Source organism: Typopeltis vanoorti, chromosome 20 (assembly GCF_054136105.1).
Source record: "Typopeltis vanoorti isolate ZY-2024b chromosome 20, IOZ_Tvanoo_1.0, whole genome shotgun sequence".
Lineage (NCBI taxonomy): Eukaryota > Metazoa > Arthropoda > Arachnida > Uropygi > Thelyphonidae > Typopeltis > Typopeltis vanoorti.
Genome location: NC_143568.1, coordinates 19,905,590 through 19,924,597, shown reverse-complemented (window position 1 = coordinate 19,924,597; position 19,008 = coordinate 19,905,590). Strand labels below are relative to the sequence as shown.

The 19,008-nt window shown below is 34.4% G+C and overlaps 1 protein-coding gene across 1 annotated transcript in view; it reads left to right on the top strand.

The window, feature by feature from the left end:
- The window catches only part of LOC150095268 (uncharacterized), a 302,954-nt gene that overhangs the window by 217,018 nt on the left and 66,928 nt on the right, over positions 1–19,008 (top strand). The window contains exons 16-17 of the mRNA XM_090410345.1: positions 11,146–11,284; positions 17,233–18,315. Of these exons, the coding sequence (XP_090266471.1) occupies positions 11,146–11,284; positions 17,233–18,315 (1,222 nt within the window). The remainder of the gene's footprint in view (positions 1–11,145; positions 11,285–17,232; positions 18,316–19,008) is intronic.

Sequence of the window (19,008 nt, the reverse complement as noted above, 5' to 3'; positions counted from 1 at the left end):
TGGTCAGTGTTTTTGATCACGGTGCTGTCATCACTGCTTGTTTCATTTAGAAGTTTTTCAAAGTAATTACTCCATACTTCAAGGATATCTTTCTCTCCTGTTTTCATGTCACCTTTATCATCTCTAATTGCTTTTACAGCACTCTTTTCTCCATTTCTGAGCTTCTTCAACAACCTCCAGAATATCTTGCCACCATCTTGATATTTATTTTCTATGTTCTTACCAAAGTCTTCCCATGACTTTTGTTTACCTAGTTTTAAACAGTGTTTAGATTTCTTACATTTGTCTCTGTATTCTCTAAGAGCATATGCTGACTTATTTGCCAGGACCTTTTGATATGCTTTCTTCTTTTCCTTCACTGCTTTCTTATTCCCTGGTGGACACAGGAAGTCTCTTTAACTTCCTGTGTCCACCAGGGAGTTCTGATTTTTCTATCCTTGCAGACAACCTCACCACATGCCTCTCTGGCAGAATCAATCAATGTTTTCTCTAAATCTCCAAGGTTTGATTCTTGTTCTCAAAGTCTTTCATTTTTTCTTGAATAATGTTTGTTTATTTTAGTCTACAGTTCACATCTGAGAGCTGTTCAGCTTTTATTCGTTTTAAAACTTTCTTACATGTAATTCTTTTCAATATGAAATTCAGTTTTATCCTGCTTAAGACTAAATGGTGATCACTTCCAATTTCAAATCCTCTGTACACTCTGGTGTCCTGCACCCAGAGAGAAAACATCACTGTCAACAATAATATAGTCAATGAGACTTTTCTTATTCCTTGCCTCTTCTCTCTATGTGAATTTGTGCACATTTTTATGTTGGAAGATGGTGTTAGTAATAACCAGTCCATGTCCTGAGCAGAAATCCAACAAGTATTTGCCATTGTTATTAGCTTTGGTGTTTTCTCCAAATTTTCCCAGAAATTTTTGTATGTCTAACAATCATTTCATACTCTGTTATTTAGGTCCCCCCAACAAGGACCAACTTTTCATTTTTCATTCTGTCAGTTGCTTTTTCTAAAGCCTCAAAAAATTCCTCCACTTCTACCTTCTGTGGGACCATAGGCACAAATAAGTCTCATTGCCCAATTCCCCATTCTGATATTTGCCCACATCACTCTACGTGAGACTGCCTGCCATTCAAGATTAGTCTCATATTTAGTGTTGAATACTATGGCTACTCCTTTTCCTTGATTGTCATTGCCTGAATGTAACATTTTGTACTTATTGCTCAGAAAGAGCTCACCAGCTTTATTTTTTTATTTATTTATTTTTTTTTGTTTCAGTAACCCCTATTATGTCGATCTGGAACTTATCTAATTCCTCAGCTAGCTCCATTTCTTTGCCATTCAGGCTTCTTATGTTGATAGTAATAGTACCGGCCTTCAATTCTGCTGCTATTGAATTGGGGTGTGTTTTAGGATTTGTTCCAGTAGCTGACTTTTAGCTGTTGACCCTGGTTTACTGGCGAAAACAAAGGGGGCCTTGTTTAACCGGGCGATGCTCCAGCTGGCATGAAATTCTATCATGTTGTATCATCATTTAATATTGTGGTTTAACCTATAAGAATACAATTTGGTCGGCTAAATCCCAAATTGCCAGCCCATCCTCGTTCGTTCAGTATCCAGGTAGATACCTAACAGGGTCCACCTGTTAGGTATCTACCTGGATACTGCACGAGAAGGTGAGGATTGGACATTAGGTCAGAAGCCCTGGTCGGTTCTCCACATTCCTTTAAAGGCTATGTGGAGATCTCTTCTCAGTTATACAGCTTTGACCCTTAGGCCCATATTTAATTTACCATCTTCACTAAAAATCGTGCCTAAGTAGCTAAAATGTTTTACTTGTTCCACAGGTTCTCCGTATACAACGCGGTTGACTTTTTCAACGATTCTGCCTATTTTCATTGTCTTTGTCTTTTTATTGCTGAACTTCATACCATATCTATTACAAAAGTTATTCAATTTAGTCAGGAAATCTTGCAGCAGATTTATTTAGAATTATAACATTGTCCGCATAAAGTAAAGAGCTGACATTAACATCTCCAATTTTGATATCATGTTTAATACCACTTTCCTTCATAATGTGATCCATATAGATAATGAATAACAGAGGGAATAACTTGCATCCTTGTCTCACACCAGATTTAGCATTAAACCATCTTTCTGTACTTCCTTCAGTTCTAACTGCTGACTTACAACTCAAATAAAGACTAAATATTGCTTGATATAATGCCCCATTGACACCATATAACTGTAGCGTATTGAATAGCTTCTTACTTGGCAACTTGTCATATGCCTTTTCCAGATCGACAAAACTTAAATACAGATCTTTGTTATATTCCCATGATTTCTTAACTATTTGTCATAAAGTGAAGATCTGATCCTGACAGCCTCTATTTGGCCTGAATCCAGCTTGTTCTTCACCAAGCTTTTCTTCCACAATTCTTCTCAACTGTTTCTCAAGTATACTTGCTTATATCTTACCAGGAGATATATGCAAGTTTCTCAGTAAGGAAATACCTCTGTAATTCTCATATTCAGTTTTATTTCCCTTTTTATATATGGGTACTATGTGAGCTCTACTCCAATCATTGGGAATTCGTCCCTCTGTCCAGACCTTCTGAACTATGCAGTGCAGCCACTGTAAGACTTTTATACCTCCATACTTGAGCATTTCTGGTCGAATATCATCTATGCCTTTCCACATTTCAAGCCTTTGATGGCTTTTCCTACTTTAAATATGGATATGTATGCCTGTTGAGTGTTTTTTTTACCACTGTGCTATCACTGTTTGTTTCATTTAGCAATTTTTCAAAGTAATTACTCTATTATATCTTTTTTTTCACCTTTATCATCTTTAACTCCTTTTACAGCACTCTTTCCTCCATTTCTAAGCTTCTTCAACAAGCTCCAGAATATTTTGCCACCTTCTTGATATATTATTTTCTATGTTCTTGCCAAAGTCCTCCCATGACTTTTGCTTAGCTAGTTTTACACAGTGTTTAGCTTTCTTAGATTTTTTTTTATGCTGCAAGTAAAAAAAATAAAAAAAAGCCACTCACCGTACAAATGTACTATAAGTGTAGTAATAACCTTTCATGGGTGGTAACTACGTTTAAAAAATAAAAAAATTTTAAAAAAATTGAATAAATGTGGAAGAATAACTTTATTGAATGAAGATGGTACCTTTGTATCAGAAGCAGATGAGATTATACAAATAATGAGTGCTCACTTTGGTACCTGGTGTGTGTAACATAAGATGCTATCACTAAATTGAATGAAGAGGTAGAGGTGTGTGAGGAGATTCTAGAGGTTGAATAACCCACATAAGAAATTAGCAGTAAGGACAGGTGGCATATCAGCATGTATGCTAAAGGAATTTTCAGCCAAACTGGCTAGGCCCTTGACTTATTGAAAGTCACATATCGTTTGAGTCTCAGCTAGGGAAAGATTCTATGGGAATGAAAAGAGTGTAAAATAATACAATTATAAATGGAGGGGGGTAGTGAAGATTTTAGAGAGCTTAGTAAGAACTTACATACAGAAATGACTTAACACACATGCTGTTCCTTGCAAAGTATAGCTTGCCTGTTAAGTCATTTCAAGACCTCTCTTTTCAATGCTCTTTGTATCAGAATTTAGCCAAGAGAGGTCTTGGCTAAATTGAAGATAAAGAGAATGGCTAAACTGTAATACTTTTGGACTTCGTTATGGCATTTGATATGATACCACATGAAAACTGGGAAATATGGAATTGAAATATGAATTGTTGACTTAGTTGAATGGGTGACTGAGGGAGAGATATCAGAAAGTAATATATGGAGAGGGGTGAATCTGGCAGATTTAAGGTGAGCAGTGGTGTACACAGGGATCAATTGTTTAACTTATCTATTAATGATATTGGGAAAGGCCTGACAGGAGATGTTTTATTGTTTGCTGATGATACAAAGATAAGCAAGGCAATCAGCAATGTTACTGATGTATAGCACTTGCAGAATAATATGAATAAGCTGGAAGTGTGGTCAAGTGATAATGGCTATAATTTCAATGTTAGTAAGTGTAAAGTTGTGGTAAGTTAGTAAGTGTAAACTTTGGTGTGTTGAGATTTTCATCAGCATATTATATTTATGAAATTATGTCTGGAGAAACTGATAACTAGGGATCTTGGAGTTGAAATGTCAAATAACAAAAATTACAAAATCGACTTGAAGGTTAATTGCAATGTTGAAATGATAATTGCCATGTAAGGATAATGAAGTCCTTTTTCCTCTTTATAAGGCCTTGATCAAGGTCTATAAACTTTTGAAAGGGTGTATTGGTAGATGAAATTTTTCTGTTATATGGAAGGTGGAGAGAGGACAAGGTGAGCAGCAATGGAATTTGTTTGCTTGCAGAAAGGAGTGAGCTAGTTTTTCTCTCACAGTCAGTGAGTGAGAGTGGAATAATTTACCTGTTGAAATGTTGAGTACATCTTGTGTGAATGACTTTAAGAGGAGTTATGACACCTGCTGTGGGTGATGTATAACCTCCCTTATAATACGGTCTCTGATGATAATCCTAGTTAGAAGTTACTTCACAGAATGGTTTGGTTTTACTTGCACAGTTTCTTTATATAGATTAAAAAAAAAATTAAACATAAATCTTTACAGTATGTCACAACATTTCAAATAATTTATAAAGTCATCTGCTGGGCTTTCAGTTGCATCTCCCCATTTTCCAGAATCACTCACTGAAAGTCATGAAACAAATTGTTTTGTATTGGCTAATTTCAATGAATAACATGTTGCTAAAGCAATATTATATTATCATTATGATTATTCTCAATAATTAGCTAGTGAAAATAGTGAGAAAATCTTGTATAGTTTTCTTTTTTTTTGGGGGGGGGGGTGTATTTTGAATAAAATTTGGTTCTGAAAATCCTGTCATATGAAGAAAATACATTTTCTGCTAGTTCGGATGTTATGTGGCATTTTTGAAGTACTTGTCATTTGCTGTTGTATACCAATGTTTACATTAAAATTTTAAAAAAAAATGTATTGGTATATTTTCTGTTCCCCATGTGAAATACATTTTTAATTTTCATATAAACAATTTATTTTTGAACTGTTGGAATCAGAAAGTTGACTAAATCCCCTCATATACATCATTACACACACACACAAATTGAACAATAACAATAGCTACCCTTTTTGAATCCCCTTGTCAAAGGTAATTGTATCAAATAAGTTATAATTTTTGAATAATAAACTGTGATTATTATAAAATAACTCATGTGGTCTTAAGAATGGTTAGATGGAATTAATTTTGACAACCATACTTCATCAGCCTATAAAAGAAATATCAGCATGCACCTTCTGGGATGTATTCCTTCTTTTCTTCCTCAGTAATGGAAAGAAAGAACACATCACCTTGTTGCTAGAGTAGAGCTGATTATTTGCTAGTATTTCTGAGACATGTTTGCAAAAGAAGGTTGCAACTGGAAGAATAAAATTGCAAAGAAAAGTTCATCTTTAAAATCTCCTGTTTCAACTAATGTAACAGTAATCATAATGAATATCATTATTTTCCTTCTCTTAGACATCAAAACATGATATACTTTGTGAAAATTTTTAAATCACTAGGAAATCAGATAAAATTAATTATGTATAATTCATTTCCTGTTGTGTGTGGCACTGGGGGGGGGGGGGTCATAAGGATACTTAAATTAAACATCAGTTTTGCATTAATCTGGATATATTTCAAACATTTTCATCATGTATTATATATTTATAGTGGTTTAATTTATGGATATCATTATTTAAATGAGCATCCTTAAAAAATCTATTTTTAAGCTCAGAATGAAAGTCTGAGGTTCTTCTGAAATACTACTATTATATATAAATTTAAATTTTTTTTTAAACCCCATTAAACCTGAATTTAATGCAGTTTAACATCATTTGTTAATGTTCCTAAAAGAACAACAATATATATATATTTATTTATTTATTAATAAATTTATGAATTTATTAATTTTGAAACATCATATTTCAAATTTAAACTCATGAAATTCATTTTATATCTTACAAAAAAAAAGTAAATGTAAAGCTACACATTAAAATATTTGAAAGACATTTACTTAAAGTGTACTCTGATTGCAACTTTTTTACATTTAATCTGCTAATGGCTTTATCATAAAGGGATAAAAAATGGAGTAGGGTAAGTCCAAGATAATAGACAGAAAATTGCTCATGTTTTTATCCTTCAAAAATTATAAGGTGGTTTGTGTATTTGATATGCTTCGACTAGTAGGAAGGTTAAACTTGATCATCAGAATTGGAGAGATTATGCATATAAATTTTTTATATTATACACAGAATAATATCCTCAAGGTTTATTTTTCACTTGGTTAGAGTTATAATAAATTTACTTTAATCCTTTATCCAAGTGTGAGCAAACAAAGTTTGCACCTGAAAGTATCTTCAGGACTGGGGTAAGGTAGTCAACACCAGGTCACTCCTTATACTCCAACCAAGTGAAAAATAAACCTTGAACATCTTTCTCTAAATCCAGAGTAACTTATTAAAAAGGTGGCACACCATTTGGCAACTCCTATAGGCAGAGATGACCTGCTAATATTTCTGGCTGGTATCTCCACTTGGGCCTGGCTCCCACTGAAGAGACCTCAATAAAAGTCGAAACTAGTCTGGGTAGTGGCCTTTCCCTCAATGCATAACATTAGACATATCCGCAAGGAGATGTGTTTTGCATTATGGGAGATACTGAGATAGGAGTGTTAGTAGCTTACTCCACCTTTGCAAGGAGTTACCTGGTGTTGCACTACCTTACCCAAGTCCTAAAGATACTTTCAGGCACAAACTTTGTTTGCTCACACTTGGATAAAGGATTAAACTAAATTTATTATATAGAATAATATCTTTTTTAAATAAATTTTCTACAGCCTTAGGCTCTTGACGTAAATGATTTTTATAACAAATAATTTATTATGAAAACTGAAAATTGTCAGCAGCAGATAACATTAACTTCTTTGATTTATATAGATATAGACCAAGTGAAACATTATAGATGTTTTGGTTTGGTGCAGATGGAAAATATCGAAATAGATAATAGAATAATTAAGGCATGCTAATAATATGCTGGCTTGGGTGGCCAAGTGGTTAGTATATCAGGCTGTGTGTTTTTATTTCACTGTGGACATGAATGTTTTATGAATGAAGTGGGAAATGAATTTCGTACACGGGCGACATCATCGTGCCATGTGATCACAGACACTTCAATGTCAAAACAAAGAATGAGGAGGACTTTTAAGGAGCTGAAGAGGGAAGAAAGAAAAAGAAAGAAGAGGAGATGATAAGATGTTCTTGGCCTGAAGTTTGATAGCTCGTACCTCTTAACCCTGAGAGTACACTCATGGTTTATCGTTGGAGTTTTGTTAACTGTGAGTCTCCCTGAAGTTCTACGGGCAATTCCCAAGGCACGTCTGGCAATGTATCCTGTCGTATAGCAGGCCACGCTCCATACGATCTCAAGCATGACTGATCAGGGTTCGATCAATAAACATCGAAGGCAAAATCAGAGTCTCTCCAGTTACCTAAAAGAACAACCAAGGAAGGGGGGGGGAAGAAGGGAGGGTATTGTTTGCTACTTGAGCTAGGACAACCTCGATGATATATAGCATATACAGAAACATCCAAGTTAAAGAAAGAAGTATCCAGATCAAGGCAAAGATATGAGATGTCCCAAAGGAAATTTTGTTCATAATAAAGGACTGTTTATAAAGAAAAAACTGTGAGTAAGCACATCATATTTGATGCTCTTGGATTGTAGATATGTAAAATGGTATGTATTTGTTAAGCAAGAGTCTGTACTAAATTTGTAAAATACTAGTGGTGTGTAGGCAGAAATGTATATATTTGTGCAAAGTACTTTTTGATGAAGATAGCTGTGCCAGGAGAAACAGTTATTCCCCATTACTTGTCTAGTTTGTAGTTACAATTTTCTAGTTAGAATAAATGCTTTATTGAACAACAATTTAATCTGATCATTGCCAATGCACTATCTCAAAAAAATTATGAACCTGTGTGTTAATTAGATATCGCCACAACTTGCTATATGGTTAACAGAAATTTGACTAGATATTGCCTTTGATCCATTTCTTTAATTCCTCACTCTCTATTATTCTGTCTGACTTGGCACAGTCGTAAATCAAAAAAATTGTCAGACCAAAGAGTGTGAGAAATTGAATATGCCGAAATCATATAGCCGGCGATAATTATATTTAGAGTCTGCTATATGTGCAGTAGGGACAGAGGGCAAGAGCAGGAAGATAGGGAGACAAAAATTAAGGTAGAGGGAAATAACATCGTAGTGTAGATAAGCTTTGTGAGACAGCACAGTCGATTCAGTATAGAGGACTAAACTTAACATAACAAGATTTTCTTTAAACTGGCACAGTCTAAGGACTGATAACAAAAAAAAAAAATCATAAGAACGATGAATAAATAAATAGATAAAGAACAAATAATTTACGGTACTGTTACTAATGTACAATAGGGTAACTGTCTTTTGCCAGTAGGATTCACATTTTAAAAAAATTCTGGAAAGCAGTTAATAAAGTATATATGGATACAAAAGAGAAATCATTCAAAACACCAAACTAGATGTATACAAGATGATAGTTCTTAATGTATGGATCTGAGAATTGGGAGTTTAGAGAAAATTAGGGGAGTGATTAGGAGAAACAGATACCTTCATTGGTAGTGATCCAGAATAAAAATGAAGATATACTTGACATTAGAAAATACCTGAGCAGAGTTATTTTAATATGGTATGGTCATATATCGATCATATTTATGTAATAAGAGAAATCATTATAAAGACAAATCAGTACCTTTTAATTTGTCTTTACAATGATTCAATCAATAATGAATACCATTATTGATTTTGAAAAGACATTTGATTTAATCTTTAAAAAAATCTGGGATGGAAAAGAGGAATTACAATAAATGTAAAAGAACTAAATCATCTATGATTTACTGATGACATTGTTCTTTTAGTAAACTGTACAAAAGAACTTCAACAAATGACCAATGACGTGAATGCAGAAATTAAAAATAATTAGATATAAACAAAGATAAAACAAAAATAATGTTTAATAAATACATACCGAAAAGCCGGTACATATTGGAACAAAAGGAAATTGATATAGTAACCTATGTTTACTTAGGACAAAAGATCACAGTACAGGGAAGCTGTGAAGAAGAAATTATACATAGCACCTTTGGAAACACTGAAGTGCTCAAAGGAGACATTCCAATCCTCTTTAAAAGAAAAATATTTGACAGACGTATACTTCTTCTGGTCATGGCATGTGAAAGTGAAATGTGGACTTTGATTAAAAAATCAATAAGTTGAGGACTACTTTCTATTTTCCTCTGGAAAATGGAAAGCTCATTGCTTGGTATTGCCATTCAAAATAGATAGGGCAGTACTTTGCTCAGAGCTCACTATTATAAAGCTATTAAAAGATCCAAGTGGCAATAGGTTGGTCATATTACAAGAAGTACCACTCAAAAATTGACAAAGTTGATATTTGAATGGTATCCTAGAAAACGGAGAGAGCCACAGGAAGACCAAAGAAACAGTGGAAGGATGAGATTAGAGATATCTGAAAATGAGTGGCATAGAAAAATTTTTAAATAGGACTGAATTGTGGGACTTTTGGGAAGGCCTTCGTTCATCTGGCTATTTGCATTCTTTCAAATTGACACCACTTGATGGTCACTTTTGTCCACATCTGTGCAGTATGTCCTGCTCTTTTGCACTGTAATTTTAAAATCTCTTTTCTTATATCTATATGCACAGTGCTGTTGTGAATGTAGTTTCAGTATAGCAAACTATCATCTGTGACAAACATTGATATCATTTGATATCAACACTCTAATGTGAACGTTGATTATAGTATGTACCCCCCCCCCCCAGACAAATATATATTTGCCAGCATGAAATACATATACAGTATTAAACTTTATCCCACTCCCAGAAATTTCCATTATTTTTTAGATGAAATTATATACATTTTATAACATTTGTTGCATGCTGCATGTATTCTTTACCTCTGCTCTTCTGATGTTTTGCTTAATCCATGAAGGATTAATTAGAGAGAGAATCACTTTTCTCTTCCTCCTCCACAAATCGGACACTGTACACAGGTCTACCATTGTCACATGCCCTGAGGGCACAGAGGTCTGACATATTTCAGTTTACAGGCCAAAGTTAATCCTGTGAGAATGGCCAGTCCTCAGCTGAGTGCCAACAGCATTGAGCGATTGACTCTTTCCAACTACTAACCACGCTCAGACTTGCTTAAGTTTTTGCGTGAGCCATTAGTAGCAGAGACTCTACCAATTGACCAACCTTTACTGGCACTGTGCACTGGTCTGCCCTGCAGTAATTTCCCCTCCCCAAGTCTACAAAGAATCGAGTACCTTTCCAACAACAAAACCTCATGAAACATTACCCTTTCTATGCCTGTTAAGTAAATCATAGTGGCTTGAAACTACTCTAAATCATATACTGCTACTTCTATAAATCTCTTAGAGTGATATGTCCTCTAAGAAACTAATTCCTAAATTTATTTTATTACCATAGACTAAAAATGCTGTTGATGTCAATTATCTTTTCTAGTCTGGTAGCAGAATTGGCTTAACATTGGTCAGAGGCCTAACATTTAAGACAGAAGACCTGTTTACATAACATGAAGATTAAATCTCTTGAAATTCATTATTTCAGTTTGACTTTTTTGTATGATGACTATTCATGCAATGAATGAGGTAGCAAGTACTAGTAAGGTACTTTCTTCATTCATTGAAGTATGTCCCAAAAAGCTGTTACCATTTATTAACCATATACAAGATAATTTAGATAAGTCTTTACTTTGAAAAATATTAACTAGAAATTTTTTTCTCATGCAATATGTGGATTGTGAATTTTAGATGATAAATGGCATGATATCAGTATAGTAACAATTTTTAAGGTTATGCCACAAAAATAGTTTAGATATAAACCACTACAAAGAAGATTTATAGATCTAGTTTAATAATATACTAATTAATCCATATCATAAAATTGAAAAACACTTTTATTGCTTAGGCCAAGTTACCAGGATTTGGATCAGCTTTTAAAATGCCACCTGGAAATTGGGAATGTGATACATGTTTAGTACAAAATAAGCCTGATGCATCAAAATGTATAGCATGTGAAACTCCAAAGCAGTCAACGACAAAAGCAGGTAATAATTAATGTTTTGTTATAATGATTGGATTTCTTTCTTTCAGTATTTCCCCCTCCCCCTTGTGAGGCATCTGTTTGTGGTGGAGAGGATCTCCCAGTGATGGTAGTAGCCATTTTCATTATACCTCTTTTTCTTTGCTTGGCTTCCCATATTTTTTGCTCTACTTCTCATGAATCTTTTTTACTATTTTGTCTTCCAGACTACCATCACTGGGATTCAACATCATGCTGCCTTGTTTGCTGTGCGATGTGACTGGTGGACATCTGAAAAGGGAAAGCTTGGTAGCCTTGCCCTGGTCTCTGCTTTGTCAAGACCATTGGTCCTTGATGGCTTGGCTAGGATCAATCAGCTAATAGGCTTAGCTGCAAGGGTCATTGGTGTTGTAGCAAGGTTTTCCCCCCATGGTCTGAGAACTAGGCCCAAGGCTTTCTGTGGTGCTGGTATAGCATCTGGTGTTCTGACTTTCCACTTCCAAGCACATTCATTGCTTGTGAGTTAGTGCGCATTCACAATTGGCTCTGTAGTGTGTGTGGGGAGCTCTGGCACTAAACAAAAGCTCCCTTGAATATGAATCCTTCATTCTCAGATATTTCTGGGGTTCTTACAAGGCTCCAACCAAGTACTGATACTGTGCATACATCAAAAGTAACAAATGTTGCACATCTGACACCAATATCAATGTACCAGTGTTTCTCATCATTCATGCAACAGGTGAAAAGCCAGTGGGGAAAATGGTGGTTTTTTTTTTATTCAAAAGGGTTTAGAAGGTCTGGCAGGTTCTCCCAAAACAATTAAAAAACTATGTCTTGTGGAAACATCATGTTAGCAACATTCTGAAACATTTCTGAGCGCAATATCAATGGGTGGAATACCAATCATAGTAACACCTGATAAAGTACTTAACTTTATATCAGATATCAGAATGGTATCTCCTTGATGTTCCTGAAGAGATTTGTTCAGAGCTTAAAGATCAAGGAGTGAAAGGTATGTGGTAGATATGGTCACCTGGTTTTAACCAGGAACATCATCCTTACTTTTGATGCACCTAAGTCTCCTACATCTGTAAAAGCAATTTAAATTCTTCATTGTGCATTCTGCCAACTTTCATTTATTCAACTTTTTTTTTTTTTTTTTGCTGCTGTATAAAAATATAATTGATTTAAAAAAAAATTTTTTTTATATCATCATCAATCCTATAAACAATTGCAAATAATAAGAAAGGGCCTGTTATGTTTTTTGAATAACTGGAGATTATTTGGGCAAAACAAGGGGGGGGGGGCAGAAGAGAAGACTTACAAAGTGCAGATTTAGATGAAATGAATGGAGATGAGAAGCTAGTTACTTATTTGTTTGCTGGCCATTGAATAGATGTCGACCAGCAGTTTCTTGTTACAGACTAAGGGGAAACAGAGAAATGGGCAGTGAATTCAGTAGAATCAGTGCTCATAAAAATAGCTATAGAAGAGGCAAATGGCTGAAACAGAACCGTAAATGATTAGAACAAGTTTGTGCAAAAGAGGGAGAGAAGGAGAGAAAGGTGATCAGCTAACTGGGTTATTCTCTTCTGGAGAGCAATAAGCATTTTTAGAGTATTTTGGAGCATTATCCCAAATGTGAGAATAATGTTCTCTTAGATAGGGCTGATATGGGATGTATACAGTGTTAGATGTTATGCAGACGATGGTCATCTAGTTTTTTGAAGGCAGAGGAGGCTAAGGATTTAATATGCTTGCCGGAAAAGAGGTAAGTCTGCTCTTGCCTGGAGCTTTCAGTATAATCAGAGAATTATGGGGTGGGGGCTCTCTGTCCCTGCTAGCGACCTATTAGCTGGATATCATTCTTTAGACCATTTCTAATATCATTAAGATACAGTCTAAATAACAGTGGTCCAAATACAGAACTCAGTGGCACACTTCTGGTTGCCTTCCTCTTAGACTCATCACTTCTATAAATCAGTTTGATACCTGCCTGTCAGCCAGCTGTTTTCCTTTCCATAAATATATTTTGTGTACCCATTCCTTTGAGTTTGTATACCAACCTTTTTGGAATCCTGTCATAATTGCTTGTAAAATAAAGAAGTGTGTGATATAGCCATTTCCTTTCTCAAACTTTGCAATCACTGTGTTACAGTATGTGAGCAAAACCAAGCCTTACTTTTAACAAATCCGTGCTTTCTTTTGGGTGACATTCTTAAGCAGCCTCTCAAATGTTGATGGCCACACAAGAAATTCTGATTGGTCTTTATATGTTTTTTTTCTCTTCTAATCTCACTGTTGAATAATGGAACTATCTTGCTTTCTTTCCACATTTCGAAATCATGCATGTGCCCTGACTCAAGTTGAACAAGGTCAGGTGAATTGTTAATTCATTTGCACATTTCATCAACATCCATGTGTTATTCCATCTAGTCTGACTGCTATAATTGAATTAAAGTATTACGATAACTTTAAAACCTTTAGTTTTTCTGTCTGTCTGACACATATACCAATATCCAGAGAGCTAGTTGCCCTACCTGGTGGAATGTATACTACTTTATTAAAGTGAGCACTTTGAGTATCTCAGCTATTTCTAGTGCATCTGAAAATTTCCTACCATCCACATTTCACCACAGTTATGCTAACATTGTAATTTTTTTTTTTTTTAGCACTCTGTATAGCAGCAAAATTCTTTTGGATCTCTCTTAGCCTCTTCAGCTAACTTATTTTCATAATTTGATTTTGCCTTCTTCACCATGGTTGTCACACTGTAACCTGTGATTTTATACTGCACTTGAGTGTGATTCTTTTTTTATAGACTGATTCTCTAATGCTTTACTAGATCCACTGTTCTTGTACAGTTCTCTTCCCTCATGTGCCAGTTAAAATTCCTTGGTAGTTCTTTAAATTTTTTCCCTCCTTCTGTCTATACCCACACAGTTGAAATCATTCCTAATAATAGTTCTTCTTAGATTCATGAGATTTAAATTTTTATTATTTTTTATTTTTATGCTGTTTGCAGTTTAAATGATACAGGTGTGTAATTAGTGAAATTTAAAATTTGCACTTCTTTTACTCCTCTAATCAAATTCCATTTCTTACTTGGTACACCTAAATTGAAACATGATGGTCTAAAATATGCAGAAGTTTATCTTTTTCGGTATAACTGCAATGTGCCCTATTTTTGTTTGGTTAGACAGAGAAATGGACTGAGTTGTGTATGGAGATATGTGGGAGACATCGCATATGTCAGAACTAAAGCCAGCATTCTATCCAATTATGCTCTTAATTCTGCCAACCCTGATGATAAAGATTCTGTCACTCATCCAGTGATCCAGAACAAATCAGAAAACATTTTTAGATGCTATGATGAGCTTTAGAGAAGTATTGAATCAGCAGAAACTATCCTCAATCAGGTGTACCTTAATACTAACCCCAGCAATAACTTCTCTGATAATCACTCCTCAGCTGTCTAACTTTGGCGTATCTGAGATCATGCTTGCATGAATGTGCTAAGCAGTCTTTGCAGCTTAATTTATAGCTGTTATTTCTCTTGTAATGTATATTTTTTTGTATTCTCTTTTCATGTTGTGCACCTGATAAAGTCTTCTCTAAGAAAACGAAACTGGTTATGCATTCAAATAATAAATAGTTTTTCTATTTTATTATCCCTCTGCTTTAATCGTTAAATTTCTTTGAGATATATATATATATATATATATATATATATAAAATCTCACTCCCACACATGAAAAGTAAACCTGTAGCAAAACTGATGCTGCATATGGGTAATGTATCATAAGTTTACAGTAGGCTTGCAAACTCTCGTGGATGGATTAACATGAAAGCATTGATATAAAGATAATTTTATTGTTTTATCTGTGCAAAGAGGAATATTTAAGTCTAAGCAGAAGTTTCAAATCTGTTTTCATAAAATATTCATTCTATAGTGATCTGTTATACAGAAAAACTGTACATACATTCATTTCCTGAATAAGTGACTGTTTCCTTTAGAGAATTATATTGATACATTATCATTTATATCCTGGGTATTACTGATCTGCAGAGATGCCAATTGAATATCCATTATTGATTTCCTTCAGTGCATAACTAGATTTGAATCAATAATAATAAAGTTTTATTCTTTCTCAAGATGGAGTGGGAGAACATGAGGGAAATCTTTTATAATTAACTGAGGTGTGCTAATAGAAAACGAGAAAAATAGACAATAAAAGAAAAGAGGAAAAAAATGATAGAGAAAAGTTTAGAAAACTTCTTTCTGCAGTGGACATTGGGATAAGTCAAAAAATAGCTCACCCTTGTCTTCATAATATGAAGTTAACCTGATGTGAGAACATGACTTCTGCCCTGTGATAACTTTTTAAACTGATGTATAAACTTCAAAATTAAAATGCAGTTGTGAAATATTGGACTCAAGCTGTGCTTTAGTTTGTATATTCTATTTTTCAGTCCTTTCCTGGACTGCTTCTTGGGTCCACCATGGCATTCTGATATACTTTCATATTACCTTACCACATGCTTCCATGTTTTTTTTCACATTTTACTTTGTTTTTACAGGATTTTTTTTTTCACACTCTTTTCTATTAATATTTCTATGTTTGAGTGTACACTTATCCTCCAAAAGCTTAATTTTGATTAATTTTAAGACATTGTTAAAGATATTTGCCTAGTATAATATTCAGTTTCATCCTGCTCAGTTCTATTTTACGCCAGCATGATGATATTAGTATAAACATTAATATAGTGTGACTTCCTTTGAATTTGTGCATATCTTGATGGAACATGGTGGTAATAATGACTAGTTCATTCTTAATAGATCTCCTATAGGCATGAAAGAGCAAAGCCAATAATAATAATGGCAACATTATTATTTCTCAAGACATTACTTCTCATCTGTAAAACTGCTAATGCTAAATTCTAAATCTGCTTAATCTTAGAATACCATTCTCACATTTTGGTTGGTGCTATCCAGTCTGATTAATTGATTCTTTTTTCCTCCCTACCTCTTTTTCTCTCATGTTTTTTTCTGCCTTATGCTATAGGCATATATAGGCATTTTCATGAGCAATATTCTTCTGATCTGACTCATTCTTTACCTTTTTTTTTGAGCTTGTAAGAATACATCTGATTTAAACATCTGTCCTCACATATGTTCATTGCTGTTGCTCTCTACAGACCAGTTAATGGAAGAAGAGGAATTTAGGTTCATTTAAAAGACTTTATCTCCATTAGAAGTGCCACCACCATTGCACAATTGGAAGAACAGGACAGTGTACCCTCTGATCAGGGGGAAAAAAAAAATCTGAGCTTGATTCTTTTGGTGAACTAATTGCTTCCATTTACAACATGAACTTCACTAGATGCTACATATAGTAGGATTCTCTGCATCACCCATCTCAAACACAGCAAATTTTGACTCTTATAAACCTGCTCTCCTAGCAATGTAGAACCAGTATGGAGGTTCCAATTCCTTATATTCTAAAAGAAATTATGTATTTTTTTTTTTTTAATGGACTCATAAGTGTGCTTACCATATTTTCTCAAATATCTTTTGTACATCTATTTAAACTCATCCAAATATTAGTGTATGACTTGTTTGTGACTTTCAATTGTTTTGCATGTGCTATTTCCTCAACCACTTGCTGCTGTGTGGGTTTTGCATACGTGATCTGCTTACCATGTCTTATGGATATAGAACAGATCACATAGCGATAAAGTGAAAATTAATAGATTTTTACTACTGGGGAAGGATGTTTATGATCTTTCATCTAGAAATTAATCATCATTTTACATCTCCATAAGGGACTAAACAAAATTCAATAACATGCTTGACAGGGACCATGCAACATTGGGAAAAAAAGTGGAAGGAGTTAATATAATACAAACTCAACAAACATTGTTCCTTGTTTTATATATATTTATAAATAAACTGCCTCTTTCATTTTGCAGATGTTAAAGAAACCTTTTCTGGATTTAAATTTGGAAACTTATGTAAAGAAACTACTTCAAATTTCAAGTTTGGTCTTCCTACAACCACCACTTCAGTACCTGTCACGGGATTTAATTTTGGTACCTCTGTGAGTACTCCATCTACTTTGGGATTTAAATTTGGAGCCCCCTCATCTGATGCATCGAAAACAGCAGAGAGTTTTAAATCAGAAATTGCTGTAGATAATATGAAGAAGACTTCTGATAACAACACATCAGAAAATTTCAGGAAGTTTGCTCCACACAACTCAGAAAGCTTCAAATTTCCTTCTTCAGATTTTTCTAAACAGACTGAAATGTTTAAATTTTCCATGCCTAGCAGTACTGTTGCTAGTTTACCTGAATGTAGCATGGCAGTTACAAATTCAATAATCACTACTGCATCCAACAGTTTTGTGTTTGGGAAGACCTCAGAAACTTTGAAATCTAGTACCTTTAAATTTGGGAGTGATGTTAGTCTCGAGAAGCCTGCTTCTGCTCCTACTCCTTCTGATGCCATCACATCTGCCAACTCTGATAATCTTGTTACATCAGCTGCTCCTGTTACTTCTCCTGGTGCTGTTTTCTTTACTGCAGTTTCTACTGTTGCTTATACTTCCACTCCTGCAGGAACTACTGCTGCTACTACTACAAACTGTAATGCTAGTGCGGTGTCACATTGTGGATTTAAATTTGGCTCTACGAGTGAAAATGGCACAGTTGGAGGCGTTAGCTTTACTGTTAAACCTGCTGTAACAACAACAACTCAGACTAATATGGGATCTAAAGTATGTGCTGTGGAAATTGAATCACCCAAAGGGTCTTCAGGCTGTGCTCCTTCATTTGTTTTATCTTCAGAAACAACACCTGCTCCGACTTCTAAATTTTCATTTAATGTAACAGCAGCAACTACTACAACTGCTACTTCACACGGAACAGAATTATCAACCTCTCAGTCCATTTCTTCTAAAAATGAAAGCAGTTTACTGCAGACTACTAAGCCAGCTGATAGTTTCGTGTTTACTTTTGGAGCGAATAAAAAAGAAACTTCTTCCAGAGAAGGTGGTAAGTTCTAGTTTGTTTAGTTATTTATCATTAATATTTACTCAGTGCACTGCCGATTTTGATTTTCTTATTTTTATTTATTTTTTTCTTTCAGATCATAGTATAAGAATGTTTACAGATATAATCTTAACATGTATATCATATATACAATTATTCTAGTAGTTAGATCACTTCATGAAGCATAAATATTAAAATTTTATACATCTACCAAAACCACTTCTTTAAAAGAAGTGGTTTTGGTAGATGTGTTTTGTAACACAGTATATGTACTTATGTACACAGATAAGCAAAGAAAACTGGTATATATTCTTTGCTCTGACTGTTTTGAAGGTGGGGGAGGAGAAAAGAAACTTGGGGTCTTTACTCAAATTAACCAGGCTGTCTCAATTTTGATTGAAATCATACAAGTAAAAGACCTAATTCCATCCAAAAGTGTCTTTCTACCTTAGTCTTTAAATGCTGTGAGTCCATGGGATGTCCAGAAGTACAATCGATTAAGCATAAATGGACTTTTTTTATAAGATTTCTTGAGTCATTATTCATTTTATTTCGTTCAGAAATATGTGTGTTCATATTTAGTGATAAACCTAGCAGTAACTAGAAGTTATTTACATAAAATCTTAAGTTGCTCTGTAATGACTTGGTTAGAATCCCCAATGTGACATGGATGGGTCACAGCTACATATTCAGGAG